The 18,742-nt window shown below is 41.9% G+C and overlaps 1 protein-coding gene across 2 annotated transcripts in view; it reads right to left on the reverse strand.

Annotated features, from left to right (window-relative positions):
- Window positions 1–6,100: 6,100 nt before the first annotated feature.
- The window catches only part of LOC129859454 (cadherin-20-like), a 122,900-nt gene continuing 110,258 nt past the window's right edge, over window positions 6,101–18,742 (reverse strand). For both annotated transcript variants that reach the window (XM_055929267.1, XM_055929268.1), the window contains exons 8-12: window positions 11,946–12,082; window positions 10,893–11,014; window positions 10,500–10,617; window positions 8,630–8,881; window positions 6,101–8,366 (exon numbers count right to left, since the gene is read on the reverse strand). In XM_055929267.1, coding sequence (XP_055785242.1) covers window positions 7,837–8,366; window positions 8,630–8,881; window positions 10,500–10,617; window positions 10,893–11,014; window positions 11,946–12,082 — 1,159 coding nt within the window. In that variant the 3' untranslated portion in view covers window positions 6,101–7,836. The remainder of the gene's footprint in view (window positions 8,367–8,629; window positions 8,882–10,499; window positions 10,618–10,892; window positions 11,015–11,945; window positions 12,083–18,742) is intronic.

Raw genomic sequence — 18,742 nt, forward strand, 5'->3', positions numbered from 1 at the left:
CATAAGCGGAACCCTGTGATGTGTACTCATAGTACTGGCATGGTCATCTCCTCCAGTCTGGAGTGAATAATCCAGGCCATGCTTTCTCAGAAACAATCCTGGTCTCATCATGACAAGACTCTCTCACACCCCATTGCCTTCTGAACTCGAGGTGAGCCCTCTGTCCCGACCTCACCCTTACCCCGTCCTCAAGCGCCTCACCACTCCACCACCCAGCTGACTAAATCCCCAAGAATGAAGAGGATCCTATCAAGAAATAACCTCTGCTGCTCCAAAGCAGTGTGAAATTATAGTCTTAGGTCCCAAATGGCACCCTATTCCTTATAGGCCCTAGTTAAAAGTAGCGCTCTGTATAGGGAATATGGCCCAATTTGGGACGCATACAGGTTCTTAACCCCCCCCCATGCTAATGTGTGTCGGATCTACTTGAGACAAATGAATATTCACACTCAAGTCCTGACTGTCATCTTAGCCTGTAAGAAATGAAACTCTGACTCATTCTGACACATTTAAAGCTGGAATCCTTAATGGTGAAACCGCCACGTCTGTTTGCAATATTGCGACAACAAAGACGTTACTGCAAACAACAAACACTGTTTTATTCCCTCTGACATCACACGCTCAAATTTTTCTTGAGCAAAAACAATGTCGGCCATAGTGTGGACAGCAGGTCTGTTTCGCTTACTGTTGATTCTATCTGTAAGAAAGATTAGCGGAACAGTACAGCTACTAAAGTACTTTGAATAGTATAGAGGAGAAGCGAATGGAGGAGATATTTTTTTCTTCAATGTTGTAATGAGTGTTCGGTTCTGTTCTGTCTGTAGGGGTTTCCTCCAGAGACCAAAAAATATTGATTCTGTAGAATGTCAAACATTGGCAGAGCTAACACAGAAAATACATTGTCATGCAATATTCCTCTTCCTGCGCAATCACAGGCAGACACCTTTACTCCACACACAGAGACATGTACAAAGCTCTCCCTCGCCCACCATTTGGCAAATCTGACCATAATTCTATCCTCCTGATTCCTGCTTACAACCAAAGATGAAAGCAGGAAGCACGAGTGAATCGGTCTATAAAAAAGTGGTCAGATGAAGCAGATGCTAAACTACAGGACTGTATTGCTAGCAGAGACTGGAATATGTTCCGGGATTCTTCCGATGGCATTGAGGAGTAGACCACATCAGATGATGCAATCTCTATTGAACTCCACACTGCCCATTCACACCTGGACACAAGGAACACCTATGTGAGAATGCTATTCATTGACTACAGCTCAGCATTCAACACCATAGTGCCCTCAAAACTCTAAGCTAAGGACCCTGGGACTAAACACCTCTCTCTGCAACTGGATTCTGGACTTCCTGACGGGCCGCCCCCAGGTTGTAAGGTTTGGTAACAACACATCCGGCACACTGATCCTCAACACGGGGGCCCCTCAGGGGTTGGTGTTCAGTCCCCTCCTGTACTCCCTGTTCACTCATGACTGCACGGCCATGCACGACTCCAACACCATCATTACGTTTGCCAATGACAAACAAACAACCGTGGTAGGCCTGATCACCGACAACGATGAGACCTGACCATGTGGGGGAGGAGGTCAGAGACCTGATCGTGTGCTGCAAGGTCAACAACCTCTCCCTCAACGTGATCAAGACAAAGGAGATGATTGTGGTCTACACAAAAGGAGGACTGAGCACTCCCCCATTCTCATCGACAGCGTTGTAGTCGAGCATGTTGAGGGCTTCAAGTTCCTTGGCTTCCACATCACCAACAAACTAAAATGGTCCATGCATACCAGACAGTCGTGAAGAGGGCACGACAAAACCTATTCCCCCTCAGGAGACTGAAAAGATTTGGCATGTGTCCTCAGATCCTCAAAAGGTTTTACAGCTGCACCATCGAGAGCATCCTGACAGGTTGCATCACTGCCTGGTATGGCAACTGCTCAGCCTCCGACCGTAAAGGCAATAGAGAGGGTAGTGCGTATGGCTCAGTACATCACTGGGTTTTCTTCCTGCCATCCAGGACCTCTATACCAGGCGGTGTCAGAGGAAGACCAAATATTGTCAAAGTCTCCAGCCACCCTAGTCATCGACTGTTCTCTTTGCTACCGCACGGCAAGCTGTACCGGAGGGCCAAGTCTAGGTCCAAGAGGTTTCTAAACAGCACCTACCCCCAAGCCATAAGACTCTTGAACATCTAATCAAATGGCTATCCAGACTATTTGCATTGCCCCAACCATCTTCAGCGCTGCTGCTACTCTCTGTTATTATCTATGCATAGTCACTTTAATAACTCTACCTACATGTATATATTACATCAATTACCTTAACACTGGTGCCCCTGCACATTGACTCTGTACCGGTACCCCCTGTATATAGCCTCGCTATTGTTATTTTAGTGCTGCTCTTGAATTTTTTGTTATTTTTTTATCTCTTGCTTTTTGGGGGGTATTTTCTTAAAACTGCGTTGGCTTGTAAGTAAGCATTTCACTGTAAGGTCTACACACCTGTTGTATTCGGCGCATGTGACAAATTACATTTGATTTGATTTGATTTCTAGCTAAATGACGTGAGGACAGAAGAAACAACATTCACAACAATACATTATCAATTTACCACCTTCCTGGGGCCAGACGTTTACATAACTCCGGCTGTTATTGAATATTGCCTCAGGAAGAAAGGTAGTAATTCAGTTCTCTGGGAAACAGGCAGGCCAGGAAACAGGGGAAAGAGAGGAGAGGGAGCAAGTAGAGGAAAATAGATGAAAGCAGAGGAGAGAATTGGAAGGGAGATGAGTAGAGGAGCCTGTAACAACAACCTCACAGAGACGGACATGTTTATTTCAATCTTCTAGATAATGATCAGACAGGAATACATACAGGCCCACCTGCACAAGCCACTGCCGCTGCCATGATGGGCTGGCAAAATCAAGAAGCACCAACCCCAAAAATGCCAGAGGGCTTTGTGAGATTGGCAGCTCAATACAAACGTTATCGGTGTGTGCTGCATACATACCCCAAACTGAACACTGAACCATATCCTAATCTAACACACTGCCGCTGATCAAACTTCATAACAAATGCTCCCAACGCTCCAGATCTCTCTATTATTTGCAGTTTTCCTCCACTCATTTTCTCTTTGCAGGAAAGTAGCATTTAGTCGTTGGGGGGTATTGGGATAGTACACTTCGTGCCAAGTCCAATTTGACAGATCTGGCTTCTGTCAGCTTGGACAGTTTTCTAACAGCACTGAGAGCAACTCTGGGTTCATCTATGGTTTGTTTGAAACCTGCAACAAAAATGTGTCATTTTGGAGAGGTGGTGGGCATGGGGCGAAGAGGAGATGGAGGAATGGAGAGATGGACGGAGCTATAGAGGAGGGTCAGGGGACACCTAGATAGCAGTTTTACTTCCCCTTCTCTGACATAACCCATAGCCTCTGATAAATGGAGTTAACCCCCCACATATATCGCTCTTTCGCCCACTCCCTTCCCCTTCTCCATTCCTCTACTCCTTCTTTCCATGCACTTACAGTATGCTGTGGCAAGATAAAGGTGTCTGTCGGCAGCATTAATAATAAAAGTGCAGAACTGGTTGCTATCAGGACTAGGACTGTTTGTTGTGTTTGTTATGCAGTCATTTATCTGAACGCATAGAGGGAAAGGTTCAATTGGACTAATGCCTGATGAAAATGTGTTCTCCTCTTACACAGCCATTACTACTTATACAGTAAGGCCGCGTCCTAAATGGCACCTGATTCCCTACATAGTATAGGGATTAGGCAGACATTTGGGATGTAGCCTCAGTCCTTTAACCAGCAGCTAGGTACAGTATGAGTCCATCCATGACACATCCATCCATCCAGGCCTTTAAAATGTTTGGTGTTATACTGGATACACAGAGAGCACACAACGCAGTTAGACGTGTTGCCCAAACGGCAAAAAAACACAAGCTCCACTGTAACTTGGAAGGATAAAGTGTAAATAACCCACCACGGTGCACAGATCTCTCGCTCCCTGTCTGGTGCAAGTTAGTCTGCCTTGCCTCCAGTTTCAGCTGATCGAGGGAGTGAATCTTTTTTTCTACAGCATGTTATTAGAGGATGATTCAGTGGCTTCTGCTCTGCTGTGAGTTTACCATGGGCAGGATTAGTGAAGGGAGCCAGCCGGAGTCTTATTAACTTGTGCTGCAGTTTGAAACCCTCTTATGGGAGACAGAGCACCGAGGCTTAAGACAAATTACCCCTGACGCCTCTGCATAACACTGGGACAGGAGTGTGCGTGTGCGTGTGTGAGTGAAAGAGAGAGAGAGAGTGTGTGTATGTGTGTGTGTGCACATGTGTGTGCACATGCCTGTGTGCGTGAAAGGTGGTGGCGGTAGTGATGGAGGGGTAGGAAGGAGCAGGGAACTACAGTGAAGGGTATTGGGAGAATGTTAGAGACAGAGATGTTATTTTTTTTTATAATGACACACGCTTTATATGCTCTGTAGAAGGGATTTAGGCCTGTAGCAAGAAGGATTAATAAGGAGGTTAATCACAGCACATCATTAATATTTGTGATTTAGAATAGAGAGGATTCAGGGGAAATGTGAAGTTACAGTTTTAATGTCTGCAAGGTTTTTCTCAGTCATACTAATTAACAACTTCTCGTTTAAACTGGTTGACAATTTGCATAATGCTTACATTACCTGATTAATCATATTGGGTGCACTGTATTTTACTGGTTGGCTCCAACTTCCATGTTTTCCTTGTTCTTTCTAGTATACATGTATTAAATACTTCAAGGGATATAGTGGCTGGACGTGTTCTTTGCAAAATGGGAAATGTCATGCACTAAATGACAGGATAAATGACATGCAGGACAATATGATGTGATTATTATACATGCATGTCTACAACAGTTGTCATAGAATAGAGCTGAATGTACAGACAAAACAAAACCGCTGGCTTGCAATTTGAGTGTTCCACTGTGTCGTGTATGCTTCTCAATGGCTATGAATAATAAGCAGTAGAACATGTTGTGAACAATGTTCCATTTCTCCCTCCTATCCTCTCTTCCCTTCCTCTCTGAAAAAAAAGGTATCGTTAATTCATTGAGGACATTTGAGGCTAGATGAGCTAACATTAGCATCACAGAACATAGTAGTGGATCATTGTCTGTTTGTAGGCGAAGTCTGTCTGTTGCAGGGTTGGCTGGTGGGTAGGATCATTGTAATGGGTGGAATAAATGGAATGATATCAAAAACATGGAAAACAAAAGCCTCCTCTGGTCGGTTGCAATGTTAGAGAGAAACACATAGACACAAACACCATACATCCAAGGTTAACCTTTTGAATTCCAACAGGGACATATTCATGCTTTTAATTGGAATATGGAAGTAATAAAAAATAAAAAAGTTTTATCATTACACCATTATGGCTAAAATGGATGTCTTTAGTTAGAGTTTCACCTGGGAAGCTTGTCTGTATAATGGTTGTTGAGACAAGAATGGAATGGAAGCCTCCCTGAGTTGCCTGTTATGCTTTAGGCACAGGTACTGATATGAGAACAACAGGGGGAATGAGATTTTAATCAACGTTTTAAACCCAATTGCCTCCAAACAAAATAAGTCAAGCAAATTAAGTACTTTTAGAGGGAAATGCAATGAAAATGGAGTCCTACGCAATAACACTGGAGAACAATTTAGCATATATGATTGCACATTTAAATAGCTGCTTTATCTTTTGAAAGGCTTACACCTCTGTCATGCTTCAGGGAAATGCCGCCTAATGTTCCTTGCAGGGGAGAGAAGTGATTTATTTTTCCGAGGTACGCTCTCTCTCCATAGTTATTGCTAAAATACCTGAAGTACTAAAAGTAACTAAACACCTTTATTTTTTTGCTCTCAAAAGCGGATAATCAAAGCCACGTCGCAGACAAGTACACAGCACTTGACATTTAAAGTCATTTCCCTTTGAGCTAACATCGGCAGCATTTACCATTATTGCGATCCCATTATTGCGAATGTCTGAAAAAAGGTGTGTTGTGTGCAGTGCTTGAAACAGCACGCATTTCATTGAATCCCAGCCAACTTGGCAACTTGACGACAGCAAAATGTTTCATTTTCTTCTTTTATTACCAAGTATACAACAAATATCTACATTCAAATACCACATACTGTAGCATAACTGACACCACACATATTTCAAGTAGAGTCCACCCAATCAAAAATGATCCAAATTTCCTCCTATTGTTTCACATCATCTTTGATAAAGAAGTCCCTTTGTTTATTTGGCGTCGTTTTGCTGAAACACATTTTCTTCTTCTTTACATTTGGCACTTGAAGAAGCAGATTATCAAAGTTTTCAAAGTCTATGGGACGGGATGCGAGGGTTGAGATCAAGCAACAATGTATGGCAGAGTTGTACTACACCCCTAACCATGGCTGATACCCTGATGAAATGCTTTTGACCATATCGTACATCCCCTGGTTTTACTCATCCAGCTATGTTTGTAATGATGAGTTAAACATTTACGGTAACTGGCCATCCTTCATTTCAGATACAGATACTGTAACGTCCCTCAGTCCTGCTGCGGTATCATGGACAGTTTATTTCAAAACAAGAGTTTAAAGATTGTGTCTGCGTCCCAAGGGGCACCCTATTTCCTATATAGTGCACTACTTTGCATAGGGTGCAATTTGGAGGACACACATTTCCTGATGAATGCATGATCATGCTTTATGCTCCTAACCAGCAGCAAAACATCAAAGGGTTCAAACTAACAAAATATGAATCGATACATTTAACAAATAATCTTTCAAATCCAAATAGGATTACAGAGTTTCCATCTCCCTTACTATGTCTGAAACAAGACACTGAGAAATGCCGTGAGAAACATTGTCTTTGAAACACAGAATTGCAATTAGACGCCATTGAAACATTTATGTTACATCATATCTCTTGAACATATTTGAACATATTTTATGCCGATCCCACAACGTTGGGATAACATCAAACACTAGTCCAGTGTTTGTTTGATTCCCAAAAATAAGTTATAAGAAATACAAATACAGCACATGAAAAAATAAATTAATTCATAAGAGACGGCCACATATTGAAGTTACCCTTAATGGAAAAAATTGCAGTTTTCAAATCAAAATGGTTGCAACAATAATGACAAACAGGTCATCAAAAACGTGTCTTCCGCTTCATTTTTTTCTTCATTGTGTCATAGTGGCTTGGAATACAAAAAGCAAAGTCTTAACCAAAATATTGTCAAAACAAACCAACAAAAAAGACATCAGCATTTCGGAGTTTGTTTGAGTCCTGCGTAAATGTGTGCAGGAAGGTAAGGCTAAGTATGTTGAGTCCCTTGTTTTCCCCTCGCTTGTGTTCATCTGAGGGGAATGGGACCCTTTGGACCAAAGAGCTGCTGGCGCCTGTGGCTAGGGCCTGGGTCGGCCAATAGAGTTAACTAACGTGTGCTTTGAAGCCCTTTGCTTTGAGGCCCTTGTGACGCTAGCTGTCTGTCAATCAGTCCAGGCTACTCTCAAGCCTCTCCTGGAGATGGGGAAGGGTGGTGATGGCAGCTACACAGCTAGGAAGCAACCCAGCTCAGGGTTGAGGCAACCCAGCTCTAAGGCTATAGAGAATAGGCGATGCTCAGTGGTGCTATTGCAAATTCTGCAGTTCTATGGGGAGCATACCTTTCAAATGCATTCTCTCTATTTCTCTCTCTCTCTCTGTTCCTGTTTCTCTACATGTCTCCGTTCCAGTCTCTATGTTTCAGTCTCTTCTTTCCTATAAGATGTGTGTATATAAGGGTGAGTCTTTCGTTCCGTCCGCCCCTCTACCACATGGGAGGGTTGCTTGTCTCCAGAACCCCGTACATCTCTGCCAGTTTCTTAAACCTGGGCCCCCAGTCATTGAGATAATCATACTCGTGATCAGTATTGGAGCACACAGACTGCAGCGAGCTCAGGGACTCAGCCACCGATCCCTCCCCCTCGTAGGCGTAGGTCTGTAGGGAGTCGTAAGGTGGGGCGCAGGGGTCCAAATCCGCCTCCAGGAGCTTGGATAGCACATACCCCTGCACGTTGCTGTCTCCACCAACACAAACACTCCCTGGCCAGCCCACACATGCAAGGGGAACGTAGCGTGAAAGGCTCTCGATTTCGGGCAGCATGTCCTGACGTTGCTTCCCCACTAGGTGGGCCTCGTGAGGGTTCCACATGGCAGCGATGTCGAAGGCCTCGGTGTCCTCCTCTCCGCCCCCCTCGTCATCGTAGCGGACGATGTTCTCGTGGACGTTGTCTTCCTCATCGTGCAGGTAGGGCTTCTTACGGTGGCTCCGGAGGGACAACATGAGCAGGATCATCACTAGTGGAGAAAAAAGAGACATGGTCAGATACAACATGAACCCCAAATATGGAAGATTATTAATGGTTGCTTCAGTGAGTTTGGTGAGTTAATGTACTATACTAAGACATTCAATATAAGCATAGATTTGGTAAAAGAGGGTTTGTATAGAGTGGAATATGATGTTATCGTATACAAAGACAAATATACAGTAGCTTATTAAGTACGTATAAAGCAGATCAGCATTGGAGAAAATCACTTCAAAGAACAAGATCATGACCTACCGAGCATCACAAAGATACATGCCAGTATGGCGATGAGTGCCCCTCTGCTCAGACTAGCCGGTAGGTGGTAGGCCTCAGCATTACAGGACATAACGTTGCCCTCCACATCGCAGCTACACACACGGATAGTCAGAGTGCTGGTGCTGGTCTGGACCGGCAGCTCTCTGTCTGAGATAAAGATAGGAAGGTAGTAGACTGACTGGTCCTGCTGAGACCAGCCCCCACGCCGCGTCAGGATCCATGCTGTGTTGTCTACATCGGGGACGAAGAGAGAGAGGAGCCTGGTTAGATACAGTATACACACTGGGTGGACAAAACATTAGGAACATGCTCTTTCCATGTCATAGAATGACCAGGTGATTCCAGGTGAAGACTATGATCCCTTATTGATGTCACCTGTTAAATCCACATCAATCAGTGTAGATGAAGGGGGGAGACGGGTTAAAGAAGGATTATTAAACCTTGAGACAATTGAAACATGGATGCCAGGCACACCAGTTTGAGTGTGTCAAGAACTGCAACGCTGCTGGGTTTTTCATGCTCAACAGTTTCCCGTATGAAGAATGGTCCACCACCCAAAGAGGACATCCAGCCAAATTGACACAATTTGGGAAGCATTGGAGTCAATATGGGCCAGAAACCACCGTGAAATTCTTTCCACATCTTGTAGAGTCCATGCCCTGATGAATTGAGGCTGTTTTGAGGGAAAAGGTGGGGCACAGCTTAGTATTAGGAAGGTGTTCCTAATGTATGTACACTCAGTGTATGTTACATCATTACCAAGAGCGGTGTTTGTCAGACCATGAGTCATCCCAAAAATATTTTTTTCTCACGTAAACGTCTGTAGCATCTGAAAGGTTTGACCTGCAAACTTTTAGGACAACTTAATGGTTTTGCTCTGCGACCCTCTACGACCCCCTTCAGACTCGTCTGAAGACGGTACTGTCGATGTGCCAACCTCTGTTTGGTAGCGTCTGAACCATTTGGGCTGCAAACTAATGTGGAAAATGGAGATTCTCACGAACACGCCTCTATGGAAAATGGAGATTCTCACGAACACGATGGTGTTCTCCGTTTTGTTCTATGACCCCACAAGTGTCACATGACTCGTCTGAAGGTAATCAGTACCGGTAAAAAAAACACGTATAGGAATATGAAGTATGTTTTTCACCTTTATATATCTCCTAGATTTAGGACAGGCACTTCTGTTACGGGTCTCGTCGAAAGGAGTGGACCAAAGCGCAGCGTGGAAAGTGTTCATGATTTTTATTTTCAAAAAACACTCAAACAAAATAACCAAAGTGAAAACGAAAGAGCACAGTTCTGTCAGGTACAGACACGAAACAGAAAACAAGATCCCACAAAACCCAAAAGGAAAATGACAACTTATGTATGATCCCCAATCAGAGACAACGATAGACAGCTGCCTCTGATTGGGAAACACACACGGCCAAAAACAAAGAAATAGAAAACATAGACTTTCCCACCCGAGTCACACCCTGACCTAACCAAACATAGAAAATAATAAGGAACTCTAAGGTCAGGGCGTGACAACTTCAAAACCTTTTTTCTCATTATACATTTTTTTGACTGTCCCTTTTTGCCATTTATGAATTTGCAATTCATTTAGTTTCCATGGGCTTTAGATGTCTAAATCAATATTTTATCAAATATACCTGCATATATTTGTTTTAATTGTTTTTGATACCTAAAGGGGTCCTAAAATTCAAAATCGAACCCACACCTTAGACTCTAAAGAATTAAGCACAAAAGGGAAATGATGTCAACAGAAAATGGTGTAGTGTTACAAAAAATACATGTCCAGGTAGTTAGGGGGGTTTTACTGCTGTATAATAAAGCCTTTATTTACCTTGATTGTCTCTGAGGGTGAAGTTGGGGTTGTTAGCAGCCTCTGGTGCCAGGCTGTAGTAGAAGTGCTGACCTCCCAGAGGATCATCTGGGTCTATTGCCGTCACTGTCTGAATCAGCTTAGGTCACCAGACAACAAGACAACAGCCAGGAGATGGGAGAGAGATACAGTTAGGATCGCTGACCTGAGACAAGTTGTGAGTGAAACTGACAGATATTACATACATTCATATTATGCAGATATTTCTTTACAGTATTCCATAATTTTGAATAATTCTCCATATGATAAAATCACAGGTCTGCAAATACTGGTTATTGGTCTGCCTCTGTTCAAGTCTTGCATGTGTATCTTCCGTGTGTATGTGTATGTGTGTGTGTGTGTATGCCTCTGTACCTGTCCAGCCTTGGCACTCTCACAGACGAAAGCTTCAAAGTACTGTGTCAGCGATGGAGGGTTATCATTCACGTCCAGAATCTTCACAGCTACAGACACACTCCCGATCATACTGGGATTACCTGGAAGAAAACACACATGCATACACACACACACACGTTAGTGTATAAGACACACACACACACACACACACACACTAGCCGATGCCGAAAGACAGAATAGGATGAAATACTCAGAATGGTTGCTTAGAATAAGATTACAATTCAGTTATTATCCAAAATGTCCATTTGCATACCTTAATCAGCTGTGTAATTGGCAATGGAAATGCTAGCAGGCAGTAACTACTTTCTCAGCTTTCATCAAACAATTGATCAATCAATAGCTTGACTTTGGCTCTCTTCAGTTGAGGGTGAATGGCTCTCTGCGCTGCATGTGTGTGTAGACTCCAAGTAACAACTCTCTTTCTCTCCCCCTCCATCTCTCCCTGGGGCCTACAGTTACAACACAGCCATCCCACCACACTGGATAATCTCTATTCCTGCTGCTGTCTTCTTTTGTCCCTGTCTCTCTCCACCCCCCTCTCCTTCTGATAACCAATTGAGTCATATGTGCCAATTTGACCCAATTAAGGTGTGTTCTATTCAATGAAGCCATTAATTAAAACAAAGCTCCCCTCGTTACTGTGCATTCCAAACAAACAAAAACTAAACAAGGAGACTGAAGGTGACTCTCCTGGGTCCTGAAAACTCCCGCTGTGTACAAGTCTGTTTTATATTATCACACAATACAATATAATATAATAATGTGCCCTCATTCAAAATAAACCAGATATGTGTGTATGTAGCATACTGTATGTGGCTTTGTCCCAAATGGCACCATGTTCCCTATATAGTGCACTTCTTTTGTACTATGTAGACAATAGGGTGTCATTTGTGTGTGTGTGTGTGTGTGTGTGTGTGTGTGTGTGTGTGTGTGTGTGTGTGTGTGTGTGTGTGTGTGTGTGTGTGTGTGTGTGTGTGTGTGTGTGTGTGTGTGTGTGTTTGTGTGACATACTCATCTCCATTGCCAGGACGGTGATGTTATGCCAGGATAACTCTTCTCTGTCCAGCGACAGCACCGTCATCAACGCCCCGGAAGTGATGTCAATGTAGAAATATTTCCCCAGGTCGGTGGTCATCTCTATGGAATACCTGGAGACAGAGGAACACAAGGGTAACCAATGTTGAGTAACACTTATCTGATATTTACATACATTGCCTTCAGAAAGTATTCACACCCCTTGACTTCTTCCACATTTTGTTTTGTTACAAAGTGTTATTACAATGGATTTAATTGTCTTTTTTTTTCTCCAAGATCTACATACTTGGTAATACTTGGTAATGTGAAAGTGGAAGAAAAATTCCAACAATTGTACAAAATCTAGGAAAAATATAACACGACGATATCTTGATTAGATTCAACCCCGAGTCAATACGTGTTAGAATCACCTTTGGCAGTGATTATAGCTGCGAGTCTTTCTGGGTAAGCCTCTAACATGCCAACCACACCACTCGTGTCACGTGCGCAAGCATTTCAAAATAAATGTACACATTCAGGTTACTCAATCATTGCACCCACTCTGCTCGCGCGTGTCAACGAGAGTCTGCGTTGCCAGGCACTGAAATAGATCTTGAATCTATTTGTGACCCCTTGACGCGCTGCAAGTTCCGCCTCTCCAAGCTCCTCATTGGTTTTTAGGAGAATATACCCGTTGCCATCTCCTGAATGTTTTTTAGGAGCATATACAGTGTCTTGCGAAAGGTGCGAAGATGCAAAATATTTTTTTATTGTGAAACAAATAAGAAATAAGACAAAAAAAATGAAAACTTGAGCGTGCATAACTATTCACCCCCCAAAGTAAATACTTTGTAGAGACACCTTTTGTAGCAATTACAGCTGGAAGTCTCTTGGGGTATGTCTCTATAAGCTTGGCACATGTAGCCACTAGGATTTTTGCCCATTCTTCAAGGCAAAACTGCTCCAGCTCCTTCAAGTTGGATGGGTTCTGCTGGTGTATCACGTTCCTGACCTGTTTTCCTTGTTTTTGTATGTGTTTAGTTGGTCGGGGCGTGAGTTGGGGTGGGCATTCTATGTTATGTTGGGTTTAATGTGTTGCCTGATATGGTTCTCAATTAGAGGCAGGTGTTTGACGTTTCCTCTGATTGAGAACCATATTAATAAGGTAGGCTGTTCTCACTGTTTGTTTGTGGGTGATTGTCGCTGTGTCTGTGTTAGTTGCACCACACGGTACTGTCTCGTCTCGTCTCGTACGTTCTTTTCCTGTTCATGCGTTCTTCGTTTTATGTAGTTCTCATGTTCAGGTCTGTTTAACGTCGTTTGTTGTTTTATAGTTTATTCAAGTGTATTTCGTGTCAGTGTTCGTCTTGTCTATTAAATCATGGAAAATTACCACGCTGCACATTGGTCCTCAGATCCTTCTCGCCTCTCCTCGTCTGAGGAGGAGGACGACTTAGACTGCCGTTACATGGTGTACAGCAATATTTGAGTTGTACCACAGATTCTCAATTGGATTGAGGTCTGGGTTTTGACTAGACATTCCAAGAGTGTTGCTTTAGCAGTATGCTTAGGGCCATTGTCCTGCTGGAAGGTGAACCTCCGTCCCAGTCTCAAATCTCTGGAAGACTGAAATAGGTTTCCCTCAAGAATTTTCCTGTATTTAGCGCCATCCATCATTCCTTCAACTCTGACCAGTTTCCCAGTCCCTGACGAAAAAAAAACATCCCCACAGCATGATGCTGCCACCACCATGCTTCGCTGGATGGTATTCTCGGGGTGATGAGAGGTGTTAGGTTTGCGCCAGACATAGGGTTTTCCTTGATGGCAAAAAAGATACATTTTAGTTTCATCTGACCAGAGTACCTTCTTCCATATGTTTGGAGAGTCTCCCACATGCCTTTAGGCGAACACCAAATGTGTTTGCTTATTTTTTTCTTTAAGCAATGTTTTTTACTCGCCACTCTTCCGTAAAGCCCAGCTCCGTGGCTTACAGTGGTCCTTTGTACAGATACTCCAATTTCCTCTGTGGAGCTTTGCAGCTCCTTCAGGGTTATCTTTGGTCTCTTTGTTGCCTCTCTGATTAATGCCCTCCGTGCCTGGTCCGTGAGTTTTGGTGGGTGGCCCTCTGTTGGCAGGCTTGTTGTGGTGGCATATTCTTTATATTTCTTAATAATGGATTTAATGGTACTCCGTGGGTTTCTGATATTTATTTATAACCCAACCCTGATCTGTACTTCTCCACAACTTTCTCCATGACCTGTTTGGAGAGCTCCTTGGTCTTCATGGTGCCACTTGCTTGGTGGTACCCCTTGCTTAGTGATGTTGCAGACTCTGGGGCCTTTCAGAACAGGTGTATATATACTGAGATCATGTGACAGATCATGTGACACTTAGATTGCCCACAGGTGGACTTTATTTAACTAATTTTGTGACTTCTGAAGGTAATTGGTTGCACCAGATCTTATTTAGGGGCTTCATAGGAAAGGGGGTGAATACATATGCACGCACCACTTTTCCGTTTGAATTTTTTAGAATTTTTTTAAACAAGTTATTTTATTCATTTCACTTCACCATTTTGGAGTATTTTGAATATGTCCATTACATGAAATCCAAATTAAAATGCATTTAAATTACAGGTTGTAATGCAACAAAATATGAAAAATGCGAAGGGAGATGAATTATTTTGCAAGGCACTTACCCACGTAAGTCCAAAGAAGAAGAAGAAGAAGAAGCCTGAAGGAGGAGAGATTACTAGAAACATAAATAAATAAATCAAATCTGTGGATTAATTGTTGAAGTAGAGGACCTTGTGCATTTCAGGTAATATAACAACCCAATGTTTATATCCCAGGACAAATGAGCTAGCAACAGGAAGCTATTCATGTTTAATACTTTTCGACCTTTCCTCAAATGAATGTAGTTAGTTCAGAGTTAGTCTGGTCAGCATGTAGGACAAGGATCATCAACTAGATTCAGCCTTGGGCCGTTTTTTTCTGGAGCGGATGGTTGGGGTCCGGATCATAATTACAAATATTTTGTGGACTGCAAATTGACTGCAAGATGCCCAAACAGATATAATGTTTGACTAAAACGTAATATTTTCAAACGTTGCTTACATTTGAATACGATCATGTGTCTCTCCATTATGCATGGGAATACTTGGGAATAGATTTCTTAACTTAAAATTGCTTGGAGCTGATTTCCTAATGTGTTTACAGTCTTTTATGTCCAACAATTAAAGTTTTTTTCAACTCCGTTTCTTTTTTTTATCCTGAAAAACTCCCCAATCCATAATGATTACAGCCACCACTATGCTTGAACATATGGAGAGTGGTAATCAGTCATGTGTTGTGTTGTATTGGATTTGCCAGAAATATTACACTTTTTATTCAGGTCAAAAAGTGAATTGCTTTGCCACATTTATTGCAGTATTACTTTAGTGACTTGTTTTGGATGCATGTTTTGGAATATTTTTATTCTATATAGTCTCCCTTCTTTTCACCCCGTCATTTAGGCTATTATTGTTGAGTAACTACAATGTTGTTGATCCATCGACAGTTTTCTCCTATCACAGCCATTAAACTCTTTAACTGTTTTAAAGTCACCATTGGCCTCATGGTGAAATCCCTGAGTGGTTTCCTTCCTCTCCGGCAACTGAGTTTGAAAGGGCACCTGTATATTTGTAATGACTGGGTGTATTGATACGCCATCCAAAGTGTAATTAATAACTTCACCATGCTCAACGGGATATTCAGTGTCTGCAATCTACCAATAGGTGCCCTTCTTTGCGAGGCATTGGAAATCATCCCTAGTCTTCGTGGTTGTATCTGTGTTTGAAATGTCCATGCAAAAACTGTTTAGGGGTGCCATAACAAAGGGGTTGAATAATTATTGAATCAAGACATTTCAGCTTTTCATTGTTAATTCATTTGTAAAAAACTTTTTCAACATAATTCCACTTTGACATTATGGGGTATTGTGTGTAGGCCAGTGACCCAAAAATATCAAGTAAATACATTTAAATGCAATTTGTTATACAACAAAATGTGGAAAAGGTCAATGGTGTGAATATAAAGCAAGCACATATCTGTATCTATTGCATGAGCTTTTGCATCTTCTTGTTCAGGAAATACGAAAGAAAATTTTTCTTTTTAACATGAGTTCTTCTTTATTCAAGTTAACCGTAGCCGTAAAGTATAGTGAGTGCATTGAACTGGAAGCTCCCGCGCTCCAACTGACATGCGTGGGCTGCACGTGGTCACGCGGCATCAGATACATTGTGCCACATGAGCTTGGCATTTTAGACGCAGTAATTACAGAATTACTGCAGTTGAACTGCAGTTATACTGCACTCTAACTGGAGTATACCAAAATAACACAGTTTTTACTGCAGTGTAACTGCAGTTAGATTGTAGAATAACTGCAGTTATTCTGTAACTACTGCATCCAAAATACCACAGTCGACCGCAGTTACTACACTTTTACTACAGTTTCAAAACTGAAATATATTTGGGGAAGGGTCGTGTGTGTTCATGCACTTTCATAACATGACAACCTTCATCAATTCTGGGGGCACCCTTATGAAAAAAAGTTTGCAGTCAGAGTGCAGTATAACTGCAGTACACTGCAAATACTACGTCCAAAATTACAGCGTTTTTTTTAACTGCAGTCATTTTTCAGTGTAACTGCAGTCAGAGTGCAGGGTCATAACTCTCCTGTGAAGATCTGAAGGATCAGGTTACGGTGGGTCAGCTCTACAGCGTCCTCTCTCTCCCACGCTGTGTTCCAAGCAGTTTTAATGGTCCGTGGACACTTAAAACCTGTTAAGGCTAGGGGGTGCTGTTGTCACTATTTATGGTAATCGTGTAATTTTTGAAACGGCTTCCTACAAAATTCTTGATCGTACAATATGCATATTATTATTATTATTGGATAGAAAACAGTCTATAGTTTCTATAGGAGTTGAAATTTTGTCTCTAAGTGGAACAGAACTCAGCAAGCAATTTCCCTGACACGGAGTCAGATTTCAGAAATTTTGTCCCCTGTTCTGGAGTCAGTTTTAAGGCCACTGTTATTCCTATGAGTATATGGACACTGCTTACGTCTTCCCCTGGATGCCTTTACGTGATGACGATTTGAATGGTGTCGATTGCGCAATCACAGGCACTATAAATGAAAAAACCCTGTATGTAGGAACTCTTTTCTTGGTGCGTCATGCGCGCGGAGGATACCGACCCACTGTTTTTCCAAGCACTAGTGAAGCCAGTTATATTTCTCCGGTCATATTTCTACTCGTTATAGGAGTTAAAAACATCATAAGGTAGTTAATTTAAAGCGTTTTATAGCAATTTATATCCGTTTAGTGCGATTTTGGGACATTTATTTCTGTGACGCTGTGAATCTCTGGGCACGCTTCCAGTTCATGCCGAACGCAGTTGGCATTTCCACATGGCAAGAGGACAGCTTTCCACCAAAAGACGATTATACCCAAGAAAGGATGCTTCGCCCAAGATTCTGATGGAAGAACAGCTCAAAGTAGGAACAATTTATTATGATAAATGTTTCTGTCGAAAAATGTTAGTGGCTTAGGACGCCATTTCTTTTGACTTAGCTTCGCTTGGCGCAAACTGTATTGAAAAGTAAGGATAATTTAAAAAATGTAATTCCGCGATTGTATTAAGAATTAAATTGTCTATCAATCGCTGTCCACCCTATATTTTTTAGTCACGTTTATGAGTATTTATGTATACGACTAGATCACTGTCTAATATGGCGCACGAACATTTTCTCACCAGCTGGGCTACTTTTCTCATTGTCTAACCATGATTTTGGTGGCTAAATATGCACATTTTCGAACAAACTGTATATGTATGTTGTAATGTGATGTTACAGGAGTGTCATCTGAAGAATTCTGAGAAGGTTAGTGAAAAAATTAATATATTTTGGCGATGTTTACGTTATCGCTCTCTTTGGCTAGATTCAATGCTGGGGTAATGTTTGCACATGTGCTATGCTAATATAACGATTTATTGTGTTTTCGCTGTAAGACACTTAGAAAATCTGAAATATTGTCTGTATTCACAGGATCTGTGTCTTTCGATTAGTGTATGCTGTGTATTTTTACGAAATGTTTGATGATTAGTAGTTAGGTAAACACGTTGCTCATTGTAATTATTCTAGTCCATTTGTGACGGTGGGTGCAATTGTAAACTATGCCATCTACCTGAAATATGCACATTTGTCTAACAAAACCTATCCTATACCATAAATATGTTATCAGACTGTCATCTGATGAGTTTTTTTCTTGGTTAGGGGCTATCAATATCTTAGTTTAGCCGAATTGGTGATAGCTACTGTTGTTGGTGGACAAAGTAAAGATGGTGGATTATGCTAATGTGTTTTTAGCTAATAGATTTACATCTTTACATATTGTGTCTTCCCTGTAAAACATTTTAAAAATCGGACATGTTGGCTGGATTCACAAGATCTGTGTCTTTCATTAGCTGTATTGGACTTTAATGTGTGAAAGTTAAATATTTAAAAAAAATATTTTTTTTGAATTTCGCGGCTCTGCCTTTTCAGTGGGGGTGGGGGGGGGTGTGCCGCTAGCGGAACGTGTGTCCTTGAAAGGTTAAGGAAAAGTCTTGAGTTTGTTTCATGTGGTGACCTCATGAAGGACAGGAGACACACAATACTGTTTCTTTGTTTGTATACACTTCTCAATTATGAGGTTTGCATCTGAATGTTGTATAAAATAAATGATTAATCGTAAGAATACTTTTGGAAAGATAACA

Source organism: Salvelinus fontinalis, chromosome 7 (assembly GCF_029448725.1).
Source record: "Salvelinus fontinalis isolate EN_2023a chromosome 7, ASM2944872v1, whole genome shotgun sequence".
In the NCBI taxonomy this organism is placed as follows: Eukaryota; Metazoa; Chordata; class Actinopteri; order Salmoniformes; family Salmonidae; genus Salvelinus; species Salvelinus fontinalis.